The sequence below is a fragment of the Tauraco erythrolophus genome, chromosome 1 (genome assembly GCF_009769465.1).
Source record: "Tauraco erythrolophus isolate bTauEry1 chromosome 1, bTauEry1.pri, whole genome shotgun sequence".
Taxonomy (NCBI): Eukaryota; Metazoa; Chordata; class Aves; order Musophagiformes; family Musophagidae; genus Tauraco; species Tauraco erythrolophus.
This window is the reverse complement of record NC_141465.1, coordinates 31,653,506-31,679,795: the sequence shown is the minus strand read 5'-3', so window position 1 is coordinate 31,679,795 and position 26,290 is coordinate 31,653,506. Positions and strand designations below refer to the sequence as shown.

The 26,290-nt window shown below is 42.8% G+C and overlaps 2 protein-coding genes across 3 annotated transcripts; both read left to right on the top strand.

Moving 5' to 3' along the window:
* The first annotated feature begins 143 nt into the window (after window positions 1–143).
* Window positions 144–3,326, top strand: DNAJC28 (DnaJ heat shock protein family (Hsp40) member C28). Its single transcript, XM_086631811.1, has 2 exons — window positions 144–178; window positions 2,155–3,326. The coding sequence occupies exon 2, from the start codon at window positions 2,208–2,210 to the stop codon at window positions 3,324–3,326; it is 1,119 nt and encodes a 372-aa protein (XP_086487937.1). The 5' UTR covers window positions 144–178; window positions 2,155–2,207.
* Window positions 3,327–9,182: 5,856 nt separating this feature from the next.
* Window positions 9,183–26,129, top strand: TMEM50B (transmembrane protein 50B). Of its 2 annotated transcripts, XM_086617803.1 has the most exons (7): window positions 9,183–9,250; window positions 16,996–17,171; window positions 17,781–17,893; window positions 19,624–19,691; window positions 20,743–20,835; window positions 21,043–21,100; window positions 23,867–26,129. In XM_086617803.1, exons 2-7 carry the CDS (start codon window positions 17,073–17,075, stop codon window positions 23,910–23,912), a joined length of 477 nt encoding a protein of 158 aa, XP_086473929.1. In that variant the 5' UTR covers window positions 9,183–9,250; window positions 16,996–17,072; the 3' UTR covers window positions 23,913–26,129. The 2 variants fall into 2 exon arrangements, with proteins under 2 accessions (XP_086473929.1, XP_086473937.1); XM_086617811.1 differs by lacking the exon at window positions 20,743–20,835.
* Window positions 26,130–26,290: the final 161 nt, after the last annotated feature.

The following is a 26,290-nucleotide window of genomic DNA, read 5'->3' as shown; positions in this document are numbered from 1 at the left end:
CGCACCCCCTCCCCCCCCCCCCCCGCACGCACACACGCACGCACGCTGGCACCACGCGCCTCCCGGCCGGCGTCGCGCGGCGGCAGGTCTCGGGCTCCCCCCGCCGGTGAGCGGCGCGCGGCATTCCCGCTCGCACACGCGCCGCCTCCTGCCGTGAGAAGACGTCCTTGAGCGAAGGGTAAAAGCGGGCGTCCCTCCTTTTCCTCTTCCTCCCCCGTCGCTGGCGTTCCGGCCTTCGACCCGCGCTTGCCGCGCCCCCTTGGGCGTGAGGCGCGGCGCGGGAGGGGGAAGGGCGGGCGGCGGCGGGGAGCAGGTGAGGCGGGGAGTGCCGGGCAGCGGGGCTCCAGGTGGAAAAGCGCGCGCGTCGCGCTGCAGGGAGCCTCCCCCGCCCCACGGAACAGTCATCGGGGGGGCTAGGCCGGCCGGGATGCCGAGGGCCTGGCGCTTCGCATGCCGGTGATTGCTTTCCTCGGCCCGCTTGTGGCACGTCGCCTCAGGGCGGTCGCCCGTTCCCGGGGCGGGAGCGCGTCCTCCTCGCCACAGCCCGCGCGAGGCGGCGGTTGGCGGCAGCCGTCGGGGCTCTGAGGGCAGCGGGGAGCCGCGGTCGCGACAGGCTGTCCCGTGCGCCAGGACCGGGGCGAGGGGGCGGTGCTCGGCCTTGTCCCTCCCGTTCCCTGCTCCGACCGGGGAGAGCTGAATTCAGACGGCTGGGGAATAAAAATTCCCCCAGCCAGCACCCTTCGGTGCCGTGGGGTGAGTGCTGTACATACCGTTTCGTATACTTTTTTTAAGCACAAATATGTTAAAATCGAGTCTACGGTAGAGTTATGAGAAAGTCTGCTTCTGACCAGTATGTCAAATTTCAAGAGTGTGTCCTTTGATGTTTCCATTCATGTAGTAGTTATGTAGGGTTTTATGGCCATGTGGAACTAAATAGTTATCTTTGCCAGACACCTAGAAGGAGAGAGATCACTAATTTATATCATAAACAAACAAACAAAAAATTAATAAGGTCCATTATAATAAACACAAACTGGTGGCTTAATACCTTACCTGGATCAAAATCAACTGAAAATGTTCAGGATTGATCCAGTCTTTTATCCAGTCCTAAGTACGTTTCCTTTCCTGTCACTTTTATGGTGGGTTAGTGCAGAAGGGCAGTTTGTTATTTGCAGGACATATAGACACAATTTATTCCTTAAACTTAACCTTGATTTAACCTAGTTTTTTGTTTGGAAAGGAAGTCAGCAAAGGCTATGTTGCAGTCTCTGATGAATCTGCAAAAGGAGACTCTAGCACCATGTATGTGGCATTTGTCTTAGGAATTTTGTTAATAAAAAGAAGTTAGCTAATGTGTAAATTGTGTGTACAGTCTGTATATTTTTCTACTCTTCATTTTACTTCAAGACTTACTTATGTTGTCACTTGCTAAAGGTGTTCCCTTTGCTGTTACTCAAAATCTTTCAGGTATTCCTAAAAGAATGAGATACTATCTCCTATTGATCTGTTTTGAGTTCCAGATTTATAACCTTTACCTGGCACAAACAAAGGAGATGATTTGCACTAGGATGTGAGAGGCGTGCTGGGTTACAAGAGTTAATCTAAATGAATCTATAATCTGAATGCTGCTTCAGTTGTTGCTGTGAAATACCAGAAGGGTGCTGTAATGAAATCCTTTGAGAATGCACCAGGTGGTAGATCTTGAGGCATTGATGTATGCAAATTCAAAATTCACTTGATGGCTGAATGTAGCTGTATAGAGGAAAAGGGAGAGATTTGTTTCAGCAGAGTTACCCCTCAACATAAAGCATGTTTCAAGTTTACAGTGCACTGAGTTTGCAGAAAGGCAGTAAAGCTTCGGCCTTTTGGGAGTGCTGCAGTGCAAAACAAACCTGTGCTTCTGTTGCTATGCCAGGAGAAAACTATACTGTGAATTAATTTTCATTTGCATTGTAATATTACAACTTCAATAGTAATTAATAAGAAATGCAGATTTCAGTATTAGTCTGTTAAAGAAAAGAACATTGCATACTGTTCTGAAATTTTGTAGGGATTTCTTTAAATGATACAAGTTAAAGATAAGACTTATTAAATCATGTAAGTTCATTTAAAAACCATGTTTAACACTATTTTTATAAAAAAATATGTTTGTAGGTCATTGCTTATAATGTAGCTGCATCTGAAGAAATACAAAGTGGCTTTGTGTCATGCTGACTAACAACATAGGACATCGTTTAATGGTACGTCAAGCAATGATTCCAAGAAACCTGCAGCCGTTTCCCTACATTTGTGGCAACAGAATGTTGTCGGGTTACAAAACTAAAAGCAACGTCAAGGACTCTTACAAAATTCTTGAACTTGAGGAAGGATGTTCCCTTGATGATGTCAGAAACTCGTACCGAACGCTTGCCAAAAAATACCATCCAGACAGCGGTTCTGCCACAGCTGATTCTGAAGCATTCGTGAAAGTAGAAGAGGCATACAGAGTGGTGCTCAGTGATGTGGCAACCAAAAGGAAATCAAACGAGAATAATGAAGAGGAGGAAGATCAGTTCAAATCAAAAGCACCACAGCATAGACACTACTTGAGTTTTGAAGGTGTCGGTTTTGGAACACCAAGCCAAAGAGAAAAGCAATACATGCAGTTTCGAGTAGACCGTGCTACCGAACAAGTATTGGAGTACCGGAAGCAGAGACTTGAGAGCCAGTATGCTGCGACTGACTTAATGAAAGCCAAAGACGTGAAGGAAAGCAAAAAGGTGAAGATAACTCAGGCAGTTGAACGGTTGGTTGAGGACCTCATCCAGGAATCAATGGCGAAGGGAGACTTTGATAACCTCAGTGGCAAAGGAAAACCTTTGCAGAAGTTTTCAGACTGTCCGCATATCGACCCTATGACTCACAACTTGAACAGGATTCTGATAGACAATGGGTACCAGCCAGAGTGGATTCTGCTGCAGAAAGAAATACGGGAAACCATTGAGCGGTTAAGGAAGAGTATAGTGGTGTCTAGAAGTAATCTCGGAGGGCCAATGACACCGTACAGGCAAAAGCAATGGAATCGTATTTGTGAGCAATTCGTAGAAGATATCAGGAAATTAAACAAAAGAATCGACAACTTCAATTTGGTTGTTCCTATTCTGAGCAGACAAATGGTGCACTTCAGTGCAGATAAAGAACTTGTTCGAGCACAAAAGACTTATGAAACTTTGATGGAAAACAAAGAGGCTTCTAATTCAGACACAAAGGAAAATGAAGAGGAAAATGTTAAACGGTTTGGGTGGAAGTCTTCTCTGTTTAAGTGGTTAAACCTTACTTTGAAATAAGATAAGAAATGAAATAATGATAAGATGAAATAATTCATCGGTTGTCAAGATTTTGAATGCACTTTATTACTGAAACTTGTAGCACTAGAGAAATTTCACATGCACTGAAAATGTAAAATCCAGCTGTCCACTGTTAAACCAGTTAAAAGGATTTGGGTTGTCTGATGTGCATTTGCAGGTCCTTAATTGGTCTGTTTGTGAATATCATTAAGGAACAAATAAATTCAGTTATTTTCTTGCAGCTCATTTTACTTCTGCTTAAATGAGAATCAACACTTCACCTTTGTAGCATAATCACTTTTACAGTCTGTTATCTCTTCATAAGGTAAAACTGAGGCATAACAAAAACATGCTAAGAACAAAGTGGAAGTAAAAGTCTTGTTGTGTCCTGTTAGTTCAACCTTTATTTTTCCTTATTTAAATGCTTACAGCGCATAAATTGTTGACAGGTTTCACACATTTTTTTAAAAAGTACATTCATCTCTTCAAGGTTAAATAAAGTGAGAATGAAGGGAGGGTTCTGAATGTCTGGACTTGGACTGTACATTCTGTAGAAGTCTACTTTTGGATCTGGCTTTTAACACAGAAGGAGGTCTCAGAAAGCATCAGAGCAAATACGGAAGACTTGCCAGAACAGTACCCTTGTCACAGGGCTTTTTGAAGGTGAGAGGAGAAGGGAGTATTAATTCTCAGAATTCATTGATTGCACCATGTAAATATTTTAGAATATTGGCATCAAAGAACTTACAGTGAAATATTACTTTAGTAGTAAAGTTTAAATGGGCAATGGCTTGGAGGATGGGAAAATCTCCATGATGCCAAAGATTTATTTATCTTTAGTAACCTCTCAGCTCCCTACACAATCTGTTTTTCCTGGAGGACTTTGCCTTTGAAAAGGTGTCACTGGATATATTGGTATCTGTGTGGGCCTCCTTCCTCACTTGTGCCCCTGTGACTCAGACTGTCGTCGTCTACCCCTGTGCAGGAGTTGTACTCTGCCCTGTCAGTCTGTGGGAAGGTGTCCCACAGGCTCTGGTATGCCATGGAGTGGGAATTTCCACTATCAGTTTCAGAAATGAAAGCTAGATGATGATCACGACCATCCTTTGGCAGGTGCTCCAGCACCAGCAGAGCCTGGGTTAACATGTTTGCTTTTGGGCAGATAACGCTGCATGTGCTTCTTTTGATCTTTGTGCTCTTGCTCATCTAGATGAGGTCCTAACATGCCGTTGGGATGCTTGCGCTGTGCCCTGCCCTGGTGTTAGCTGAAAGGATTAGGTCGTGGCTATCAGTTCCTTTCTGCTGAGATTCAGTTAGGAGGCAGGCATATATCAGCAGTGCATGTATTGGTTGGGCCAGCCAGAAATTAACGTACCTTTCTGTTGCTCACCAGCCTGGGCTGCGGCACCAAGGACGCTGTTGCATATTCCGCAGCCAGGAGGAAATGGCCTGCCTCTTGTAGGCAGGATCAGTACCTTGAGTTGATTAGTTAATTAGTTCATTATATTCAACTCAATCCAGCTGGCTAATAATGATTGGATGCCATAATTCCTCCTTTTTCGTTTTACAGTTTTCTTTAAGGTGAGCAGAGACCTGGCCCATTCATCCAACTCCAGCACGCTTCCCTCCTGCGAATACCACGTCGGGGCTTGCGGCTTTACCTTCTTCTCCGAAGGGCTCCCGGCTCCAGCTCTTTCAGCTCTGGCAAGGGAGTCGGGGCTTCTCAGGGTCTCGCCAATGTATCACATCAGGCTCACCAGTTGTAGCTCACCAGCCTGGGCTGCGGCACCAAGGACACTGTTGCATCTTCCACAGCCAGGAGGAAATGGCCTGCCTCTTGTAGGCAGGGTCTGTACCTTGAGTTGATTAGTTAATTAGTTCATTATCTTCAACTCAATCCAGCTGGCTAATAATGATTTGATGCCATAATTCCTCCTTTTTGTTTTACAATTTTGTTTTCAAAGGTTTTTTTCACAAAGGCTTTAAGGTAAGCAGAGACCCGGTCCATTCATCCAACTCCAGCACACTTCCCTCCCGCAAATACCACATCAGGGCTTGCAGCTTTACCTTCTTCACCAAAGGACTCTCGCTCGGGCTCCCAGCTCTGGCTGTTTCAGCTCAGGCTCTCTGCTCCAGCGAGGGAGTCAGGGCTTCTCAGGGTCTCAGATGTATCACATCAGGGTCACCAGTTGTTGCTCACCAGCCTGAGCTGTGGCACCAAGAACACTGTTGCATCTTCCACAGCCAGGAGGAAATGGCCTGCCTCTTGTAGGCAGGATCGATACCTTGAGTTAATTAGTTAACTCAGTCCAGCTGGCTAATAATGATCAGATGCCATACCTTTCAGTGGTTCTCCAAGTTTGTGAAGATGGTAAGAAATAATGAGTGTCTTGGAGATACAGGAGTTAAGTCCTGTATAGTGGTGAAGTGGGAACAAAATGTGTGTGTGGTCTTGATCTGCCATGTTAGTAGCCCCAATCTAAATGCTCAGAAAGAAAAACCAGGTTACATGGCAGTTGTCTGTTTCTGGGGACTGGATGAGAGCTCAAATTGCTGTCCTTTCCTCTGTGATACGGATGTGCATTGCGACAGTGGTGTTAGACCAGGTGATAGATACCAGGAGGCTTTGATATCATAAGCTCCTTACTCATTTGAGCAGCTGTGTGTATGAATGTCTGTTTATTTCAGTAACTTACCTGTGCGTTCTTGCTTTTAATGAAAAATGTAAATTAAACATACTTTTATGGAAGTCCTTTGACATAGTAGTCTTAAAAAGATCAGATTTTGCTTCTCATTATGATCTACAGGAGTTGGATCTGAATTGCTGTTTAAACTAATCCAGTGACATTTAAAAAGAGCTAATTGCAAATTGAATTCATTGCACAAGAGTAAATAGAAACCAGTTTGCAGTAAATCCAGCTTTGATGGAATCCACTTTGGCTCACAATGAAGATAAGTATCAGCAGTTTAAATATTTAAATTGCTGTAATGGGTGAGTCAGCATACTGAGCGATTTTTATGTTCCTTTTAAAACTACGTGGTTTTAAACGGAGTGGATGTGATCTGACTCTGAGCGCTTTAAATCAGCCTTACACTGTTGCCATGAAAAATTGCCAGGCACAAAAATCCTCCTCTTCAACATTTATGGCAGTGACGATGAAAAAAATAATTTAAATTTTTATTTTCCCCAGGTGTGTGGAGGAGTATATTTTTGCAGTGCTGGTCTGTTTTTTTGTTGCTCTGAGCTCACAAAATCTTAAAAGCGGTACGTAGTCAGTACTTCTAGAACACGTAATTCCAAGTACTGCATACAAATTAGAAAACCTCAGGAGAGAATGGCCTTCAGAAGTAATTTTTCTATTTGACACTAGACTGTTAATTTGGATTTGATAACTGGTATCTTATTACTGACCTCAGAAGGATGAAGTCATTGCTGATTCCAGATACAAACACATGTTGCTTATTCCCAGAACTCCCTATGTGTTGGTCTAATTACCATATGGCTTGTGGCTTGAAAGGCTTGTCTGGATGACATCTTAATACAAAGACAAATTATTATTTATATTTATTATTAGGCTATATTAATCGAGGTACCAGTTTTTCTCAGGGTGAGGAATCTGTTTCTTGCCCAACAATCTGATGGCTCTTTGAAGTGCTGTTAGCCAGCTACACGATTGTACGTGTCAGTGCTTTCCAGTAAAAGACGTACAGCTGTAGGCTATCAGAAATGGCGTCTTAGGCTGCTCTGTAAACTGAAGAGTTTCTACATACGCTGTGAATGTTGAGGCCTGCTGAATATCTTTCTGTTCCAGAGTAACAATGGCTCTCAGGATGCACGTGGAGTTACAGGGAAGGCCCTGAGCGGAAGGAATAAAAGTCACGAGAAGCCAGAGCAGGACATGCTGTAAGAGAGAAAGACAAATGGTAAATCTTTATTTTTAGTGGGAGAAGCTGCCGCTATGGGGGAGAAGGGAATGTGTGGTGTCTCCTTTGAAGATGTTTTCCTACCGGTTGCATTTCCCTGGCTGTAGCAACCACACAGGTTACTGTCCCACAGCTGAGATCAGCTGTTACGAAAACAAACGTGTGTGTGCATGCATGCGTGGGGGGTAGGAGGGGTGATAGGAAGGGGGTGGAAAAGAGAGAGGAGATTAGGGGGAAAGCAAACAGCGTGTAATGCTTCCAGATGAGCATGAGAAGATGGTGGCACATATGTTACCAGGAATAGAGGTTGGAGAGTAAGCACATGCGAATTACAAAAAAAAAAAAAATTTGCTGTGATCCTTTTCAATGGATCAGCAAGGCAAGAGTTTTGTTACAAACTTTTTCTTTATGATACGGTGCTGAGCATCATGAGTAAGAAGCTACCGTTCCTGTTCGTCCTCTCTGCAGTGGGTAGCCTCTTCTCTGGGCTAGATACAGTGAGAAAGGAGGAACTGCTTCAGAAGAAGACCGTGGCTCAGCTCCAGACCTGCTAGAACTGGCTTGCTGTAGGATAGAAGGCACGATGTACAGAAACCATCTTCTGAGTCCTATAGATTTTATTAGGCTTTCACACGGAAATGGGGAGTGAGCTCTCCAAGGATGTTGTGGTCATAGGAAGAGCCGTGTGGAACACAGTTAGCACGTATAACTGAAGGAAAAAAGGAGGGGAGCTGAGAGTAGAGGGCTTTGAGTACAACTTTTGAATTTGAGTGGCATTTCATGGACCCACAGCCTAACTGTCTTTTAAGGAGAAACTGAATATTCTATTGCCATTCGGCTGGGTCTCTGTAGGCCTTTCTCACAGGGCTCCTTTTCTTACTTAGTGCCCCATATTGCTCTTCTTTGTTCTTGAGCAATCTCCTTGAAATGCCTTCCTCGTTGTTTATCCCGCTTCACTCTTAAATTTCTACTTCTCACTTTTCAGATTGATTCTGTACTTTTCTATCTTACCAGAGTGTGAATTTTCAAGACTAACCTCTTTCTTAACTTCAGTACTTAAATTAAGTCACTTGCAGCGTTTTCCCTTAGTATCTCTAAAACCTTGACTTCGAATCTTTTATAATAGTCGGTATTTTATGAGAAGATGGATCTCTCTTAAGGTACCTCCGGTGCTGGTATGGCTCTTTCCAACACTTTGGCAAGAAATAGGCCAGAAAGCCAGAAAAAAGAGAACCGAAACTGTGCATGGGAAACATGAAGGGAGTTCACTGAGAGTGGAAAATTTTGGGTCGCCTGATCTGTTTCGGGCACGTTCAAAACCACACTGCAAGCAGACATCTGTTCATGTCCATTGTGCAACCAAAACGTGTAGAAACACTCTTGCCTCTCCCCAGCCGTGGCAGGTATGGAGAGATCCCGGGCGAGCAGTGCCGGGCAGGGGTCCTCACCGACTCCCTTGCTGTGTTTGGGAAAGGGGAATGTGATAAGGATGAACGTGAACATCAGCGGGCTGCTGACGGGGGCGGAGTACAGGTGGTGCAGTTACTACTTGGACTGCGTTGAAGCTGGCTGGGAAACGGGGTGAAGTCAGGAAGAATTCGGAGCTGCGAGAGGAACACTCTGGGAGCTGCTTGAAAAACGTGAAGGGTAGCGCACCGCGTCTCACTCGCGGGTCACAGGCGGTTCGGGAAGCGACTGTGGGCGCCTGCGGGGCGGGGGAAGGGGCGAGGCGGGCGCCCCGCCCTTCCCCCGCCCCGCCGGAGGCCGACCTCCCCCCCGGGAAGAAAAGGGGCGGGGCTTGCGCCGGCCGCCCCCGCCGTCCGTCGCTTCGGTTGGTGGCGTGGGCCGCCGCGTCGGCCAATCGTGGCGCCGCGTTCCCACCCAGCCTTCGGTGACGCGCAGCGCTAGCTTCCGATTGGTGGGCGGCCGCGTCGCTCGCGGGTCTCTCTGCCGCCCACCGCCGCTCCCCGCAGGCGGAAGAGTCTCGCCCAGGACGCGGGGTACGTGTGGCCGTTGTTTTCCTGCCGCTCCGCCGGTGCCGGTGTGCCGGGCGGGGACCGCGGCGGCGGGAAGGGAAGGGCGGGGCGTGGGCGGGAGGGGTGGCGCGGGACACGCGTCTGGCGGCGGCCCCTCGCCACTTGCCTGCCCCGGCCAGCGGCCCTCGCGCGCCCCGGTGCGCGGAGTCACCTCCCCTCGCCAGACCGCGGGGGACCCTCCGCCGTCGGGGGGCAGCGGTTCTTCCCTTCGCCTGCGCTCGGAGCGTGGGGCGGCTCCGTCGGTCCCGGCCCGGAGCCCAGGGCTGAGCGGGGGCAGCGCGAAGGCGCTCGGTGTGTCTCGGGTTTGGGGCGGGGGGCGGTGTCCGGCCGCGCTTCCCTGCCCCTGCTCCGCAGCCGCGACCTTTCGCCTTCGCGCGGCCCCCGCCGCAGGAGCTCGCGGGCCTGTCCCCCGGTGCCGGGGTGGCCGCGGGGGCAGCGGGCCCGGCCCTCCCCGCCGCAGGGCCGCGGGCAGGTCGTTCTCAGGCGGCCGTTGTCCGCGTCTGGGAAGGGAGGCGGTGGTACTGGGCAGAAAGTTTGAGGTCCGTAGATGAAATTAAAACCAAAAAAAAAATCACTTTTATTTTTTTTTCCCAAGTAATGCTGGCCTCAGCGTAACAGTTACTGTCAGGACTTTGATTGCAGCTTTAGGATTCTGCCTGCTATTGCCCTGTCATGGCTTAAGCCCGTTAAAGAAGTATTGATGCACGTAATATATTCTTCTGAGCAAAAATAGGCCTGTGGGTAATTGCAGAATTGATTTTTATTTTTCTCTGCCTCTCTCGAGTCTTCAAACTTTAAAAGCGCTCTTAAAGAATACTTCCTGTAGACAGCAGTCACGTTGCTCTAGGGCTGAGCATCACATAGATTCATGTAAGGTGATTACTCCTTTAATAATTTTGGCACAGAGCCTTATTTTTGTATAAGTTCATTTAAAACTTCCTTTCTTTCCTCCTTCTGTCTTTCTGTAATGCTTGCAACGACAATATAGCATAGTGCTATAGTTCATGAGAAACTGAAAGTGAAACTGCATGTAATTTCTGAAATGAGTGGTCTAAAGAACACCTTTTAATAAATTACAGTGGACTTAATAGAAATGTTCATATAAGCTCCTTGTGTGCCAAATATCTTTTCATAGTATACACATACGGGGAAAGTATGTGACTCGCAGCATACTCTGATTGGTTGCTTGTGGAAGATGCTGTCTTCTTCGAGTAAAGTAGAGTTTTCTTCTTGACTTTAAATTTCGTCTCTTCCTTCCGTCTATCTTTTGCTCTCTTGTGGAAATAGGAGGTTCTGTTCTTTGCTAACCTGACAGTATTCCAGGGCCTTTGAACAGCTTAAGGCAGTTTTCTATTTGCAGACTTTTTGTATTTTCTTGCAACTGCTTTTAATATTTTGTTCAAGTGAAATCAATTCAACTGGGGAGAGAGAAACTGATTTTCAGATCAAAGGTTTGAGCTCTGGTCCTTGTGTTTTCATTTCACTTCGTTTTTCTCAATAATATACTAGTTGTTTTAACCTGAGTGCAGTGTCTACCAAGTATTATTTTTACAGCAAATATAACTGTCCTTGTTAGTTCTTCAGTCACCAGTTTGTTCTTGCAAGCGTTCTCATGTTTCTGTTTATTGGATGTGAGTGAGAAATGTTTTCTGAGAACAGTGGGAGAACCTGTCTGCCCTTGGAAAAGGGGAGGAGGCAGATTGTGGGAAGGACATTGAAGGACAGCTAATGCAAGGGGTTTTACCTGTTTCCCTGCTGTGAAGTATGTGGATGTCAAAGTTTAAACCAAGAGAGTGAGTTTTGTACCTTTATTCAGGTAAGAAAGTCCAGCCGAAGGCATCTGTCTTCATCAGAGTTTTCTGTCTGTGTAGTAGGATATAATTGGACTAAAACCTATATATATGTCCATGTTAACCCCTGTGAGGATAAACTTCAGCCTAGCTCTTGTGGTCTTAGTGGGGACTCAGTTTCACCATGGCACTTGTCTTTCGCAGTTGAAATACAGCTTATCATTTCCTTCCTTTTTTTTTGCTAGGGGTGTTGAGAACTACGTACGTATGGAACATTATCATAGAACCGCAGGATGGTTTGGGTCGGAAGGAACCTTCAAAGATCATCTATTCCAACCACCCCTGTCATGGGCAGGGATGCCTTCCTCTAAATTGGGTTGCTCAAAGCCTCATCCAGCCTAACCTTGAACACTTTCAATGATGGGGCACCCAGAACTTCTCTGGGCTACCTGTTCCAGTGTCTCACCACCTTCATTGTAAAAAATTTCTTCCTTATGTCCAATTTAAACCTACCCTCTTTCAGTTTAAAACTGTTGCCCCTTGTCCAGTCACTACAGGCCCTGGTAAATGTCATGGTTTTGACTGGGACAGAGTTAGTTTTTCTTTTTGGCAGCTAGATGAGCTCTGTGTTTCGGATTTAGTCTGAGATTTGTTATGAGAAGAATGTTGATAGCACACTGGTGTTTATAGTTGGTGCTGAGGCATCAAGAACCTTTCAGCTTCCCGTGTTTTTGCCAGTGTGCAGGAGCACAACAGGCTGGGGGGAGCATGGCTGGGACAAAGGGCCCACAGCTCCTCTTATGATTTGAACTTAGATTTAAGATTGAGGGCCAAATTGGCCAATGGAGTATTCCATGTCATGCATGGTATATAGATGAGGTTTGACCAGGAAGTGGGGAACTCTTGCTCTTCTGGAAACTCTTTGGAGGATTCTCTCAGACTTTCAGAGTTCTGTGTGTCTCTTGCTCTCTTTTTGGGCCTCTCACTCATCTGGGATTATGGTGTTGGGACTTCTCTGTTTCGGGATCGCTTGCTGGGATGAGACAGGCATTGATCACCAGGTGGTGAGCAATTACACTGTGTGTCATTTGTTTGTATATATTGTTTTTATATATATTCATATATTATCATAACTATTACTATTTCATTTATTACTATTATTATTAAATTGTTCTTATCTCAGCCCATGAGTCTCCTTCCTTTTTCCCCTTTAATTCTCTTCCCCATTCCCCGGGGGTGGAGGAGGAGGAGTGAGCAGCCATGTGGTGTTTAGTTGCCAGCTGGGCCAAACCGCAACAGTAAAAAGTCTCTCTTCATTCTTCCTACAGGCCTCCTTTATATACAGAAAAGCTGCAATAAGGTCTCCTTGGGACCTTCTGTTCTTCAGGCCAAACAACCCCAACTTTCTCAGCCTTTCTTCATAGGAGAGGTGTTCCAGCCTTCCCAAATGGGAGGCTCCTGTTTTTGTGGCCCTCCTCTGGACCCACTCCAACAGGTCCATGTCTTTCTTGTGCTGAGGACCCCAAAGCTGTATGCAATACTCCAGGTGGATCTCACAAGAGCGGAGGAGAGCAGGAGAACCACCTCCCTCGACCTGCTTCTTATTTTGCAGCCCAGGATACAATTGTCTTTCTGGACTGCAAGTGTGCATTGCCAGCTCATGTATTTTTTTTTTTTTTCCACTGGGCTGCTCTCATTCCATTTGTCCATAAGCCTGTATTGATATTGAGGATTTTCCCAATCTAGGACACCCAGTCTAGGTGCAGGACCTTGTATGTGACCTTGTTGAACTTCATGAGGTTTGCATGGGCCCACTCCTCAAGCTTGTCAAAGCCTCTCTGGATGGCATCCCTTCCCTCTAGCATATTAAAACCAGTATTGTGTAATAGCTAAGTGTTTATTTTAAACAACTTGACAGAGTGGTCAAGCTGTTGGATTTGGGATGGCTCTGTACTGTCTGTTGTTCCAATAAGTCTGATTGGCACTATGCTTACCTTCTAAGTGAGAGCATGGGAAAGTCCGTTGGTTGGATTTTAGAGTGGATGAATCATTCTGGCATCCTTGCAGTCTGCTTCCTGCCTTCCTGCTGTCCTTTTTATGGAAACCCCACAGCCTTTTTTTGTCGTGCTCTCTACACGTGGGCACCCTCAGTGGGGTGTGTGTTTGATCAGGGATGGAATTGTCCTCTCTCGAAGAGAAAAGCATCCACACGCTGGTCGCAGAACGTTGATACATGCAGTAATGCTGGAAGAAATGGTGCATCACTGCTTTTTAGTCGTGTGAAGTCTGTATACATATGGAGCTGTGTCAGCTGAAACGTCAGAAACGTTTCATTATTTTTACTGTTAAGTGAGCCTCTCATGAAATACATCTATGAAAGACTCCCTTGCAGAATTCTGAATGGCATCAGTTAGCGTTTAGATCATATTAGAAAAAGGGCAGGGGCATTAGCGCCTCTGTTTCCTTTTACAGCCGATCGTGTTCGTGCATTCCTGCTCTAGTGCTGCTCTCCTTGGGAAATCAAAGCTGGTTTCAAGCATTAGGCTTGTGTAGAAATAATTCTAGACGACTTGTCTGTGTTCTGTTGCAAATTTTCTGCACCTTGTTTCTCCATGTTTGTCAGCTTACTCCAGTGAAAAAGGAGTTGTGTTGTCAGTTACTGGTCTTTACTGTAAGAAGGGCCACCAGCAGATAGTGTTTGTCTCACCTATTCACGTTAGATAGGGTGCTTCTCTCCCGAGAGCAAAGACAGGGTTAAATCAAAATGCAGGTTTGTGAGCCGGTATCAACCACCAAAAATAAAATTTTCATAAAATAATGTGCTTTGGCAGAAGATTGCCTTGTATCTTAGAAAGTGTTTAAAAAAAAATATCAATTTATTCTAGTTTCCTTAACTTCACTTGTTTGTCACTAATGCAGTTGTGAAAACTCCGTTTGATATCCAATGCAATTAAGTATTGAAAGAGATTTTGTCTCAGATTTTTGAAGAGAGCAAAATGCTTCTGGTTTGTCAATTTTTAAGAAACACTTAATAAATAAGACATGGTTTTGTGCAATGTATGGTATCCATAACATTTATCATTACTGACTTTTCGAAGTTGAAAGGTTTTTACTAGAATAAACGCTAGTCGGTTTTTGGATTGGAAGTTGGCTTAATTGTGTTAGCTGGCAATACAAACTGTATATCCCCTTTAAATCATAGAAGGGGATGATCTTTTTTCATTTTGTTTCAGCCTTCTGAACTAGAGCAATTTTGTAGAAGTAAGACAATTCCTTTCATTAAGTCATCCAAGAATTTAACAGGCTCTTTCTTAAGTATGACGGAAGAGTTGAGGTTGGAAGGCACCTCTGGAGGGCATCTGGTCCAACCCCCCTGCTCAAGCAGGGCTACACAGAGCCAGTTGCCCAGCACTCTGTCCAGACAGCTTTTGAGTATCTCCAAGGAAGGAGACTGCACAACCTCTCTGGGCAGTGCTCGGTCACCTTCACAGTGAAAAAGTGTTTCCTGATGTTCAGAGGGAACATCCTGTGTTTCAGTCTGTGCCCATCGCCTCTGGTCCTGCCTCTGGGCACCACTGAAAAGAGCCTGGCTCTGTCCTCTTCGCTCCCTCCCTTCGGGTATTTGTATACATTGATGAGATCCCCCTGAGCCTTTTCTCCTCCAGGCTGAACAGTCCCAGCTCTCCCATCTGTTCATCTTGGGAGAGATGCTCCAGTCCCTTCACCATCTTTGTGACCCTTTATTGGACTCTCTGCAGCGTGTCCATGTCTCTCTTGTGCAGAGGAGCCCAGAACTGGACACAGTGCTCCAGATGTGGCCTCACCAGTGCTGAATAGAGGGGAAGGATCACCTTCCCCAACCTGTTGGCAACACTCCTAATGCAGCCCAGGGTACCCACCACCTTCTTTGCTAGAAGGGCACATTGCTGGCTCATGCTCAACTTGGTGTACACCAGGACCTCCAGGTCCTTTTCTGCCAAGCTGCTTTTCAGCTAGGTGACCTCCAGCACATACTGGTGTGTGAGGTTGTCCCACCCCAGATCTAAGACTTCGCACTTCCCTTTGTTGAACTGCAAGAGGTTCCTCTCAGCCTGTTTCACCAGCCTCTTGAGGTCTCTCTGGGTGGCATCCATACAGAGGGTGAAAATTAATTTCTGTTGCTGTTGACACATCTGAAATGGTTTTATCCTGTGGCTTTTTTTGACCTGCTTTCTGAATTGCAGTAGAACCTTACATTGTGTTTGAAGAAGGTGATTTTATTTAAATATGTTAATACTATTTTTTATGGGAAAAAAAATCCAAAGGAAGATACAGCTCTGAAGAATTGCAGCTTCAGTCATTCTGAAAATGACTGAAAGTGTTTGTACAGGCAAAGTAAAAACTTGGGTGGATTTGACATAACCACTGTTGTGTTGAGTGGGGAGAAGAAATATCGCGGCATGTTTGTCTGTGTACTCTTCCCTGCAGCCAGCTGCACAGCGGGGTGAGAGTCATGTAGTCTGTAGTGACACGGAAATGGGAACCGTGAGCTGTGTTCCAGTGTGGGTGGGTGAGTGAGCAGCTGGGAGGGGAAGGGAGGGATTACTGCAGGATGAGGAAGAGACACATTCCGGGTTTGAAGGGGAACAAATAAAGTACAGATGGAGCCATTTTAGGAGTGGAAAAGAAGGAAGGGCTGTAGGAGCAGTCATAAATCTGTAAGGGCAATTTTGTGTGAAAGTTGTAGAAAGAATAGAGGTTTGAAAATTTCTGGGTAAAAGTGTAATCTAGGAAAATAACTGTATGGTAGAGCCCAGATGTTATACAAAAGTAAAATAAATTTGGAATTGAGTGATTCCTTCTAATGCCTTAAGGTAGCAGCATAACTATGGATGGATTTCTGGAAGTAGATTCAGGACAAACTTTTTTATTGTGTTCATAGGAAGTGGTCTGCGTTTGTAGTGTAGGCAAACTATTTGTTTATTTTTATTTCACTTCTTAGTGTAAACTTCTAATTACCGTTATTAACTAGAAAAATGTTCTACATCAGTCTGTCCTGTAACATAATCGTAAAGGACATTTGTCTGTTCTTAGCCTTTAACAAGTATCTGGAAGTTATTTATGGCAAGTTGGGAAAAGGCAGAAGTTGACAATACGAAAACAAAATAGAAAGGCATTAAGAGTGGCTGTGAGTCACTGCTAAATAGAAAACCGGTGAATATTCCGATTTCTGACACTCAAACTATGTAGGCTAATCATCTTACAGTGTGAGGATAGATGTAGTGTAGTGCAGAATCTTCTACAGCCACTGTCTCACCAAATTGTTTGAGAACTGTTGTTTCAAAAATTACTTTGTAGCACTGATTGACTTTGCTTTCCTCCTCCTGGCTTTAAAGCTCTGTGTGATCCTCTGTGAAGGGGGACATTCTTTACCCTTGGTATTAGTCGATTCACTGAGTTGATCCCTTTTTCCCTATGTTAGAAAGGCACTATATTATCTGTCTCATTTGGAGACTGGAAATACGGGTCTGCATATGAAGCCCTGTTGTATGTATGTTACTTTTTTTAACTGCTGATGCCAGGGAAAGCATGTAAATTGAACATGAAGCTTAGATTGAAGTATTTGCTTTATTGCTCCTGGTTTTTGCTAGCTTTTGCGTTTTGTACATTTGAACAGACAGTATATTCTATTTAATTTCTTTTCTGTTTCAGATACAATGTTTTATATATAATGCGTAAACTTTTGTGTTTTGTGATTATTTTGTAATTCTGCTTGTAAGGTAGGTTGGATTGTTTTTAAATACAGCTATATATAGAACCCATAGGATATATGGAATACTTAATTCTGTAAAAAAACATTGTAAAAATCGCTCATGAGAGTTGTCAAACGTCTCAAGATTTCACTGCTTTGTATTGAACGTATCTTTGGCTGTGTTTCAGGTACTTAGGACACAGTTGTTAATGGAAAAATTCATGTATAAGTACGAAATAAGAAGGACAATCTAATCTTTGAGGAAATGGCAGGATTCCTAGACAATTTCCGGTGGCCAGAATGTGAGTGTATTGACTGGAGTGAAAGAAGAAATGCCATCGCTTCAATAGTTGCGGGTGTATTGGTAAGTTTTGAGAGGATGTGAATCATAACTGTGTTGACAAATTTGGAAGTACGATAAACAGTTACATTTTGTTTCAAATTTTGTGAAGTTTCACTCTTAACTGCACCTCAATCAAGTATATATCTTTAAAATTTGAAGTCTAATTGTTAGATGTTTTTTTTATGAGTCACTTAACTTTGCATTTTGTCTGATAATGATGTACTCTCTCTGCTGTCTTTTCTTAAAAAAGATTGAAATTCCTAGTAGATCTTTTGCATAATTAGATATGTTAGAACACCTGTGTTATCCATAGTTTGTATCTTGTATGTTTAGAGTCTGGATTCCTGTTCTTAAAGCTGTACAGGGAATGTCACCATACACTGCTACTTAATTTGAATAGAAAATGCGACCGATTCCCAAATGCTCCTCTGAAAACATCAATGTTAAATTTTATGCAGAACTTGTATATACAGCAGATTTAGAGTCTGACTTCAAGCTAATAACTTTCTAGAATAGTTTATACCTCTTCAATGACAATTAAACCAATGGCATGCATGAACCTTTGCCATGTTTTGTCTGCCCGTCTCTGTACCCTTCTCACCTCGTAATACTCATCTATTTTATTTCTAGTTTTTCACAGGTTGGTGGATAATGATAGATGCTGCAGTAGTTTACCCTAAGCCGGAACAAATGAACCACGCGTTCCATACCTGTGGGGTGTTTTCAACGCTAGCTTTTTTCATGTAAGTGTTTATAAAGAGAGTTCTTACAAAATAAACATGAGCTGTTAAATGCAGTTTTTATCACAGAATCACTGAATCATAGAATAGCTAGGGTTGGAAGGGACCTCAAAGATCACCTAGTTCCAACTCCCCTGCCATGGGCAGGGAAACCCTCCACTACACCAGGTTACCCCAAGCCTCATCCAACCTGGCCTTGAACACTTCCAGGGATGGGGCATCTACAACTTCTGTGGGCAACCTGTTCCAGTGCCTCACCACCCTCTGAGTGAAAAATTTCTTCTTTATATCCAATCTAAATCTGCCCTCTTTCAGTTTAAATCCATTGCCCCTTGTCCTATCACTACATGCCCTTGTCAAAAGTCCCTCTTCAGCTTTCCTGTAGGCCCCCTTTAAGTGCTGGAAGGCTGCAATAAGATCACCCTGGAGCCTTCTCCAGGTTGAACAGCCCCAACTCTCTCAGCCTGCTTTCATAGCAGAGGTGCTTCAGTCCTCGGATCATCTTCGTGGCCCTCCTCTGGACCTGCTTCAGCAGCTCCATGTCCTTCTTGTGTTGGGGACTCCAGAGCTGAACGCAGTATTCCAGGTGGGGTCTCGTGAGAGCAGAGTAGAGGGGCAGAATCACCTCCCTTGACCTGCTGGCCACACTTCTTTTGATGCAGCCCAGGAGACAATATGTTGTATGATAAAATATGACAATAATAAAGATGACAATATGTTACTAGACAATATGTTGTATGATAAAACTTCGAATCGTTTGGTTATAAATTGCTTATGAGTAATCGTCGTACCTTTTTGCACAGCAATGTGAAGGCCTTTCTTCTTTTACCTGTGGCCTTTGTTTCTGATCGTGTTCTGTTTATTCATGGTTCTGTCTGTTCCCCCCATCTGTGTGGGGTGAATTGCTTTTGGGTGAATTGGGCTGAATGTAACAAAGCAGACCTTCCTTTTTGCAGGTGGCTTTCTGTAATAAGCCTTTAGAGTCTTAGGTCAAAATTAACGTCATGCTCCCAGTTGCTTACCTCAATATGAAACATTTGACTGTGTTTTCCTCTGTTTTTAAATAATTTTTACAGCTGTCTCTGACCCAAAACTTCCTCAAATGGGAGAGGTAGTAATATTACAGCTATAGTTATAAAGATATAAATGTGGCAAACGTGAAGGAGAAGTAATAGCTTTTCTTGAATTGTACAAGATTGACAAGAGAAAAGGATGCATTTGGATATGCAAGGCCTTCTTAACACTTGATATCTGAAAGTGTCTGTTTTTTTATCCTCAGCAGTGTAACTTATTTTAGGAAAATGTGTTTTCCCTCCTTACAGAGTGTCTCTCACTTGAATACTTAGGGTATTCATTGTGAAGGAGAGAATCTTGTATCATAATCATGAGAGCACTGTGTTACTGGCTGTTATTATTCCTATGAGGTGGCTTTAGATATTTTTAAATGTAAATAGCCAGAAAGTGACGAGGAATATTTCAATCACTAAAAAGCGGAAATTCTTTCATTTTACAGGTCTGTTAATGTAAAAAATTAAGTAAAACTTAGGAACAAGCGTTTGCTTGAAATCCAGTTGGAATCCTTCCGTTAAGGGGCATGTAATAATATGTGACTGTACAGAATGCCGAGTAATTTTCCCAGAATTTGTCGCATCTTAAAAAAAGCTAGCTTTTTATTTACGACTTTAAATTGATTTTCTAATTATCTGAAGTGTATACGCTTTTTTTGTTCCTAGGATAAATGCTGTATCAAATGCGCAGGTGAGAGGAGACAGCTACAGTGACGGATGTTTAGGAAGAACAGGTAAATTAACTCTCAAAATTATGCTGAGTTGAAAGACTGATTATTTAGGTGGTGTTTTTTTTTTTTCTAAGTGGCGGTTAAGCAAATAGTAAAAGTTAAGAGTAGGAGAGAACTTCTGTGAAGTTAATTTCTTTACAAAACTAACACTTGGAGATAAGTACTGTCTTTGTTAAAAAGGTAAACTTAGAAAGATTTGGCTTCTGTATATCTCGAATACCTAAACCTTCCTCTGCATATCCTATATAGCTGCTGGGACCAATACATTTCTGCCTTGTGGTAGGCCATGGAGCAGACATTCCTTAAGAATGTCTTATTATAGAATGTATCACAAACTCTCTGTTTCCTGTGTATTCCACCTACTGTGTGGTGTCTGTGGACCTGCTGTCCTCTCTCTGCTTTCTTTCATAATTCCCTTACTATTTCCTGTGCGGGTCACAGCATCTGTTTTCATGTGATTTGCGGAATGCCTCACTGGAAATCTAGTAGGATTTACTGGTTTTTGAACTAGCATACAATGCCTTTTTGTATGTTGTTCATGAATCAACTCGAGAGAATCTTTGCATAGAGATATTTTTCCTTTCCGATGAGTGAGCAGGTTGATTATTTCCAATGGCATCATCTTCCTTTTTCAGCAGGTAATGTCTAGCTGTGGTAGATGTTGCCCATCTGAACATGTCTTTCTGAAGCATACACAGGAAGTGTTTGTTTTACATACCCTGTGGATGCAATCTTTATCTCAGAAACACTGTAGCTTTGGCAAAGTACCTCATCATCAGTTCACTCCAAGTTGTGTTAAATGATGTTATAGGCATTCCCTACAGGTGAGGGAAAATTTCTGGTAGTTGTATCTGCTCATTAAACTATGGGGAATCCAGCCACTATGTGTTTTAATAGAGAAGGCAAATTTTTGTTTATCTGGTCCTTGATACAGGGTTTAACCTTTTCCCTTTGTGGCTTCAGCAGGATAACATAAACAGAGTAGTAGCTTGGATCATCTGTCACTATGGATAATAGTCTACGTGGTTCTCAGAGGTTATAATATTTCCTGCAGGTGCTCGTGTCTGGCTCTTCATTGGCTTTATGTTGATGTTTGGTTCACTTATTGCTTCAATGTGGATTCTTTTTGGAGCATATGTTACACAGAGTAAGTTTATTTCTTTTCACATACAGAAAAGTACTTTTGCTGTCAGCCAAAAGGCAGAAAATCCACAAGAATGGAAGTGTGGGGTCTGTTCTTGTCAGAGCCATACCATCTGGTTTTGTAGTCAGAGAATGATACTATGAATAGTGTCTTAAATACACTTTCCAATACAAAAGAACCTAATATTTCTTTTGTTTATTTACTTTGCAGACACTAACGTTTACCCTGGATTAGCAGTGTTTTTCCAAAACGCGTTGATATTTTTCAGGTAAGTTATCTGAGGAAATTTCTCCCTCCAGAGGGTTATCTGACTTACCTGCTTGTATGCACATTGATACTCATGGAAAATAAGTTCTGAAAGCTGGAGGCTGACTCCAGGCGTGGACCTTCCCCCATGTGGAGTTTGCTGCTCTCAATGCAGGACCCTCCATATTTCAATTTATTACCAACCTGACCTTTACTTGAGGAGGGTGGCATGTAAGCCGAAGGGACCTCTTGGGTCACTGAATAAACTGACACTGTACAGAGAACTGATGTAATGTTATTCAATGCATAAGCTGATCAAACTGTTTCTTAAAAATTTTTTTTTTTTTTTTAACTCTGCTACTTTTTCCTACTCCCTTTGCCCCAGCATTTAGAAACAATATTTTATTTGCCCCTTCTCAGCCCATGAGAGGCTCTTCGTTCCCCTCATGCTCCTGTTAGTCCAGCTCTTTCTGGTCTCACTGAATTTACAGCTCTAGAATGTGGATGACCAAGGATATAGACAGTATTCTGGGTAAGATACTGTCAGTATCATCTTGATGATGATGCTTTCATCTCTGTACTACAGATACCTTGGTATATACCCTGACAGCACTAAGTGGGAGATCCTATTGCCCTTTTCTTCACTATTTCATACCAAAGGCTTGGTTATCTGATAATTGATACACCTAGATTAATTTCTACTGGATGAGCTTTAAGTTATTAAGAGTGATAATTTCTTTTTCTAAGAGCATGATGGTACATTTTGTAATATTACACTTAAGAGAAATAAATTAATATTATTAAGTATGTTATGACACTTTGAAACTATCTGTATCTGTAATAACTCCTTTTATATGTATAATGCATTCTAAAATCCATGAATTTTATTAATTAATAAAAGACAATGAAAGCATTATTAAAAGACAATGAAAGCATTAAAAGGCAATTGCAGCCTTCCAGTACTTAAAGGGGGCCTACAGGAAAGCTGGAGAGGGACTTTTTACAAGGGCATGTAGTGATAGGACAAGGGGAAATGGCTTTAAACTGAAAAAGGGGAGATTTAGATTGGATATAAAGAAGAAATTTTTCACTCAGAGGGTGGTGAGGCACTGGAACAGGTTGCCCACAGAAGTTGTGGATGCCTCGTCCCTGGAAGTGTTCAAGGCCAGGTTGGATGAGGCTTTGGGCAACCAGGTGTAGTGGAGGGTTTCCCTGCCCATGGCAGGGGGGTTGGAACTAGGTGATCTTTGAGGTCCCTTCCAACTCTAACTATTCTATGATTCTATGATTCATTAAATAGTGTAAGTTCCAAGATCAGTCACTGAAAAAGTTCACATAAGCTCCTCTTGTGCAGGTTCTTACCTACTTAAGTTACTGTGCTAACGGTTTTGCTTCTAGTGCCGTATCAAATGCTTTGCAGCAAGCTAGATTGGCTGGCTCCACTGTGCTTCCTTGTTTGGAAGATCAGTTATGTTCTTGCATAAAATAGCCGTTCCCAAATCTCTTCTGTAGTCTTGCACATGACTGAAATGGGATACTGGTGAAGGCAGACTTTTGAGAATAGTTTCACCATGCCTGAAATCTTTAGTCTTATTTCAGTGTTTTGATGAACTTATTTCTGAAGCTGCTTTTTAGTATCTGAAAGTGACTTTCCTTACTTTCTATTGTACTCTATATGTAGATATATTTTAGGTTAATTTGGTTTTTTAGTCTTCTAAAATTTGTTTCCTAGGTATGAACTATGAGACAAATTACAACCTTTTTATTAAAAAAAAAAAAAGTCTTTGGTTTTTATCCCACTGTGCACTTCAGGCAGTAAGGTTTGATAAGTCCATCTGTTGCTGTAGGCTCCTTTCCTTAGACCAGACCTGGGTCAATCAGCGATGCCCTTTGCAATGTCCATATCCAAAACTTTTGTTTCGGTTCTTTTGCATCACTGTTGTTCCATAGTGTCTGTATTCCCTGCACCACGTGTCTGCTTCAGCCCTGGCTGTTATTCCAGCAGTGTTTTTTACTTAGTTTAACATGCTGTATGAGTAGTTCTCTCGTTAATTGCCCCAGTGTCTAGCTTGTTTTACTTATCGTAGCTTGTTCTCAGTGCCAGTATTTTTCATTTCCCTCCCTCTTCATTCTCTTGTGATTTAGTATGACTGTGCCCTTCTTTATCACCCGCTTGTTGGCTTTAAGAAAAAAGTAAAGTATAAGGAACAATAAGGAAATAATGCTTGATTTTGTTCCCTCAACTTTTTTTTTTTTTTTTTAATTCATGACAATATGTAATTGCATCCAACCTTATAAAAGGAATTTTGGAACTCAAATTGCAATTCGCATCTCACTTATCCACCACAGGATCAATATTCTTTCTAATTTGCTCATAAGAATTTAATTGCTTAGATTCTATCCTAGCATGATGTGTTCTGTTCAGCTGATTGCCAGATGCCAGGATGAGACTTGCTGTGCTGTAACTCTGTGAATTGGTTTCTACAATCTCTAGAATTCTTAAATACCAGAATTTTTTTCCCTTTAGAAGGGCAGCTACTTTTACCATGAGACTGGCTTTTTTATTTTTATTTGAGCTGTTGCTTCAGCTGGATCTCAAAGGTTTAGCCATGCATAGTAAATGAAATATAAGTACAAAAACCAGATACTGAGGAATAAAAGTTAAGGTTACTGGAGTTGATTTGCAGTGTAGATGATAGTGTAAGATTTAAGAATACTGATAAAATTACCTTTTCCACCTTATGTATGGTCTGATTCTATTTTTTTTTTTTTTTTTTTTCCCCTTTAGTACTCTGATCTACAAGTTTGGAAGAACGGAAGAGTTATGGGGATGAGAGATCACGTATAGCATTGTCTATTCCATAGTTGCTATGTCGTGCTATGTATGTAGATATACTTACATTTGTTTGTTCTCATTTTGCTTTCTAAATTGTATGAACTGAGACAAATTACAGCTTCTGTAATAAGCTCCCTCTTTTCACAGGACAGATTTGTGAATATGTACATATGACTGTATATATCTTAAAAATGGAATGTCAGACTCTCTCTCTGAAATCTTCAGGCTTATTTCTTCAAATACACGGGTTTCCATCAACTCCTAAGACTTGATCTTCCAAACCTTCACGTGTGTCAAAGACTTCAGTGGAACATAACAAGCAGGATAAAGCCCATACCCTGTAACAGGGGTTGTTACTTTTACACGTAGGTGAGCTAGAGCCAATTTTGCAAGGGCTGACAGCAAGGGCTGCCTGTGTAACCCGGGGAGTAGCCAGGGCATGGAAGTGACCCAGCTAAGCCTGTGTTTAAGGAGGGTGAATTCTATTGTATGCTGAGATAAGAGCTGATTTTAAGAATTTTATATAACTGTTCAGAAAAATATAAAAAGTAGCTATTTTTTTGTAAAAGGTTATACATTTTTAAACAAGGCCCTATATTAAGCAGGTTCTGCATGGCAAATGAAACCATTCTTGGCTTCTGATTGCTATAGCACAAATGACACTTGGTAGCACCACAATCCTTAGAATTGATTTCATGCAGTTCAGTGTAATAGATGCCAATTAGTACTTAATGTATTTACTGACGCTAGAATAAAAAAAAAAACAGACTGATGCTAGTCATAGTTAAGGAATATAAAGAATAAACGAGAGTCAGATGAACATCTTTAAAATTATGCTAGCATAATTTTCTTCTGGGGAAGCTTTTTGCTGATAAATGAACAGTTATCCTGCTACCTGTTACCTCTTCTATTTCAAAGGCGAGCATTTCAAGCGGGGATATAGTAGATGTATTTATTGCTCACAATTTTACCTTGAAATAATTGCCAGTTTTAGGACTGCCACTTGCCCCAGTTAAAACTAATTTCCCTCCTAAACTTCATGGGCGCTTTATGGGAATGCTTTCATTATAGAAATCCAGTTTCTTCTAGCTGGAGTGTACAGAAAGGGAGAACAATTATGTTTTATAGCTTTGGACTGACCTCGTATATTCATCTTGCTGTTGGTGACCTCCTTATCTTATGAGTTCTATGTGGTTCTTAAAGCATTTGCATCTACCTTGTGTCTAAAGGCTTTTGTAACTTTCTATGTATGAAGATCGCTGACCACAAGGTATTAAACTGCAGAATGTAACTTCTGTGCATGGTTACTGTATCCTGTTAGTCATCTAATTGCTCCCTTGTGGGAATCTCTCCAGTGGACAGAATATGAAGCAAATACTGCAGCTGAAATTGTGCTACTGGCTGGACTAACTTCATCCCGGTTTCACCACCCGGCAGTGAGTTGCGATATATTCACTGATGTTAATCATAGCTTTGTACATAAGCTGCCTGGCTGTAATTTCAGAAAACTGCAATAAACTTTATCTTATGTTCTCAGAATAGTGAACTTCACAAGGTAATTGTACAGTAGTACTCTACTTAATAGCTCGAGCAGTGATGACCATTAAGCAAGTCTTACACCAGCTAAAAGGTAAAGCCAAGGTTTTTGTTTTCAGGTCTGTCAGTTTCTTGCTGAGGAGCTTGGGGAGTTTGTTGGCTTTTTCACTGAGTGAGAAACAAGTGTAACCTGTAACTAATTCTATTTAGAGTGTCTTGCACCTGATGCTTGAACAGCACAAGCTAAGTGTTTGACTCCGGAAGGACTCTTACAGCATGCTTTAATGCAAGTTCCTGGTTAAAAACCAGTTTTCTTAAGAGCAGGGAAAGAGCTTCTTTCTGAGGATACCTGCGTCTTCTGCCATAAGTTTGCTTTCTTCCAAGTATGTTTTGACGAACCCTTCTGGTTTCAGACAACTGGAATGGCCATGCTCTCTGCAGAGCTGCTAAGAGGAGAAAAGAGACAGCCTTGAGCATGTGTCTTTGCCGGTGTCCTAAACTGAAAGCCGGTGTAGCGTAAGAATGATGGAGGCTTCATTCAGGATATCCCAAGATCCACTCTTACACCACAGGTAGTTCCAGCGTAGGCCAAGGTGGACAGGGATGGCTCATTTTAGGTAATGCCTTGGCCTGCTACTGTTGGCAGTTGTGAAGATAACCCTTGGGTTACTCCTAACAAAAGGTTTTTAACTTTGGCCTATTTGTTTAACTGTGAAAGCATTTGGTAACAACTACCTCTAACAGAAGTCTAGTGTCAGGCTTATTCAGGAAGTTGTATGCTGTGTTGCTCAATATTCACAGGAGATGTTTTAACTGCCTTCTTATGTCCTCTGTTACGCA

Excerpts from the sequence above, each read along its gene's own strand:
- DNAJC28 (XM_086631811.1), top strand. The coding sequence starts at position 2,208 with ATGCTGACTAACAACATAGGACATCGTTTAATGGTACGTCAAGCAATG.
- TMEM50B (XM_086617803.1), top strand. The coding sequence starts at position 17,073 with ATGGCAGGATTCCTAGACAATTTCCGGTGGCCAGAATGTGAGTGTATT. Across the intron at positions 17,894-19,623 it reads TCAACGCTAGCTTTTTTCAT|GATAAATGCTGTATCAAATG; the intron begins GTAAGTGTTTAT and ends TTTTGTTCCTAG. Across the intron at positions 21,101-23,866 it reads AACGCGTTGATATTTTTCAG|TACTCTGATCTACAAGTTTG; the intron begins GTAAGTTATCTG and ends TTTCCCCTTTAG.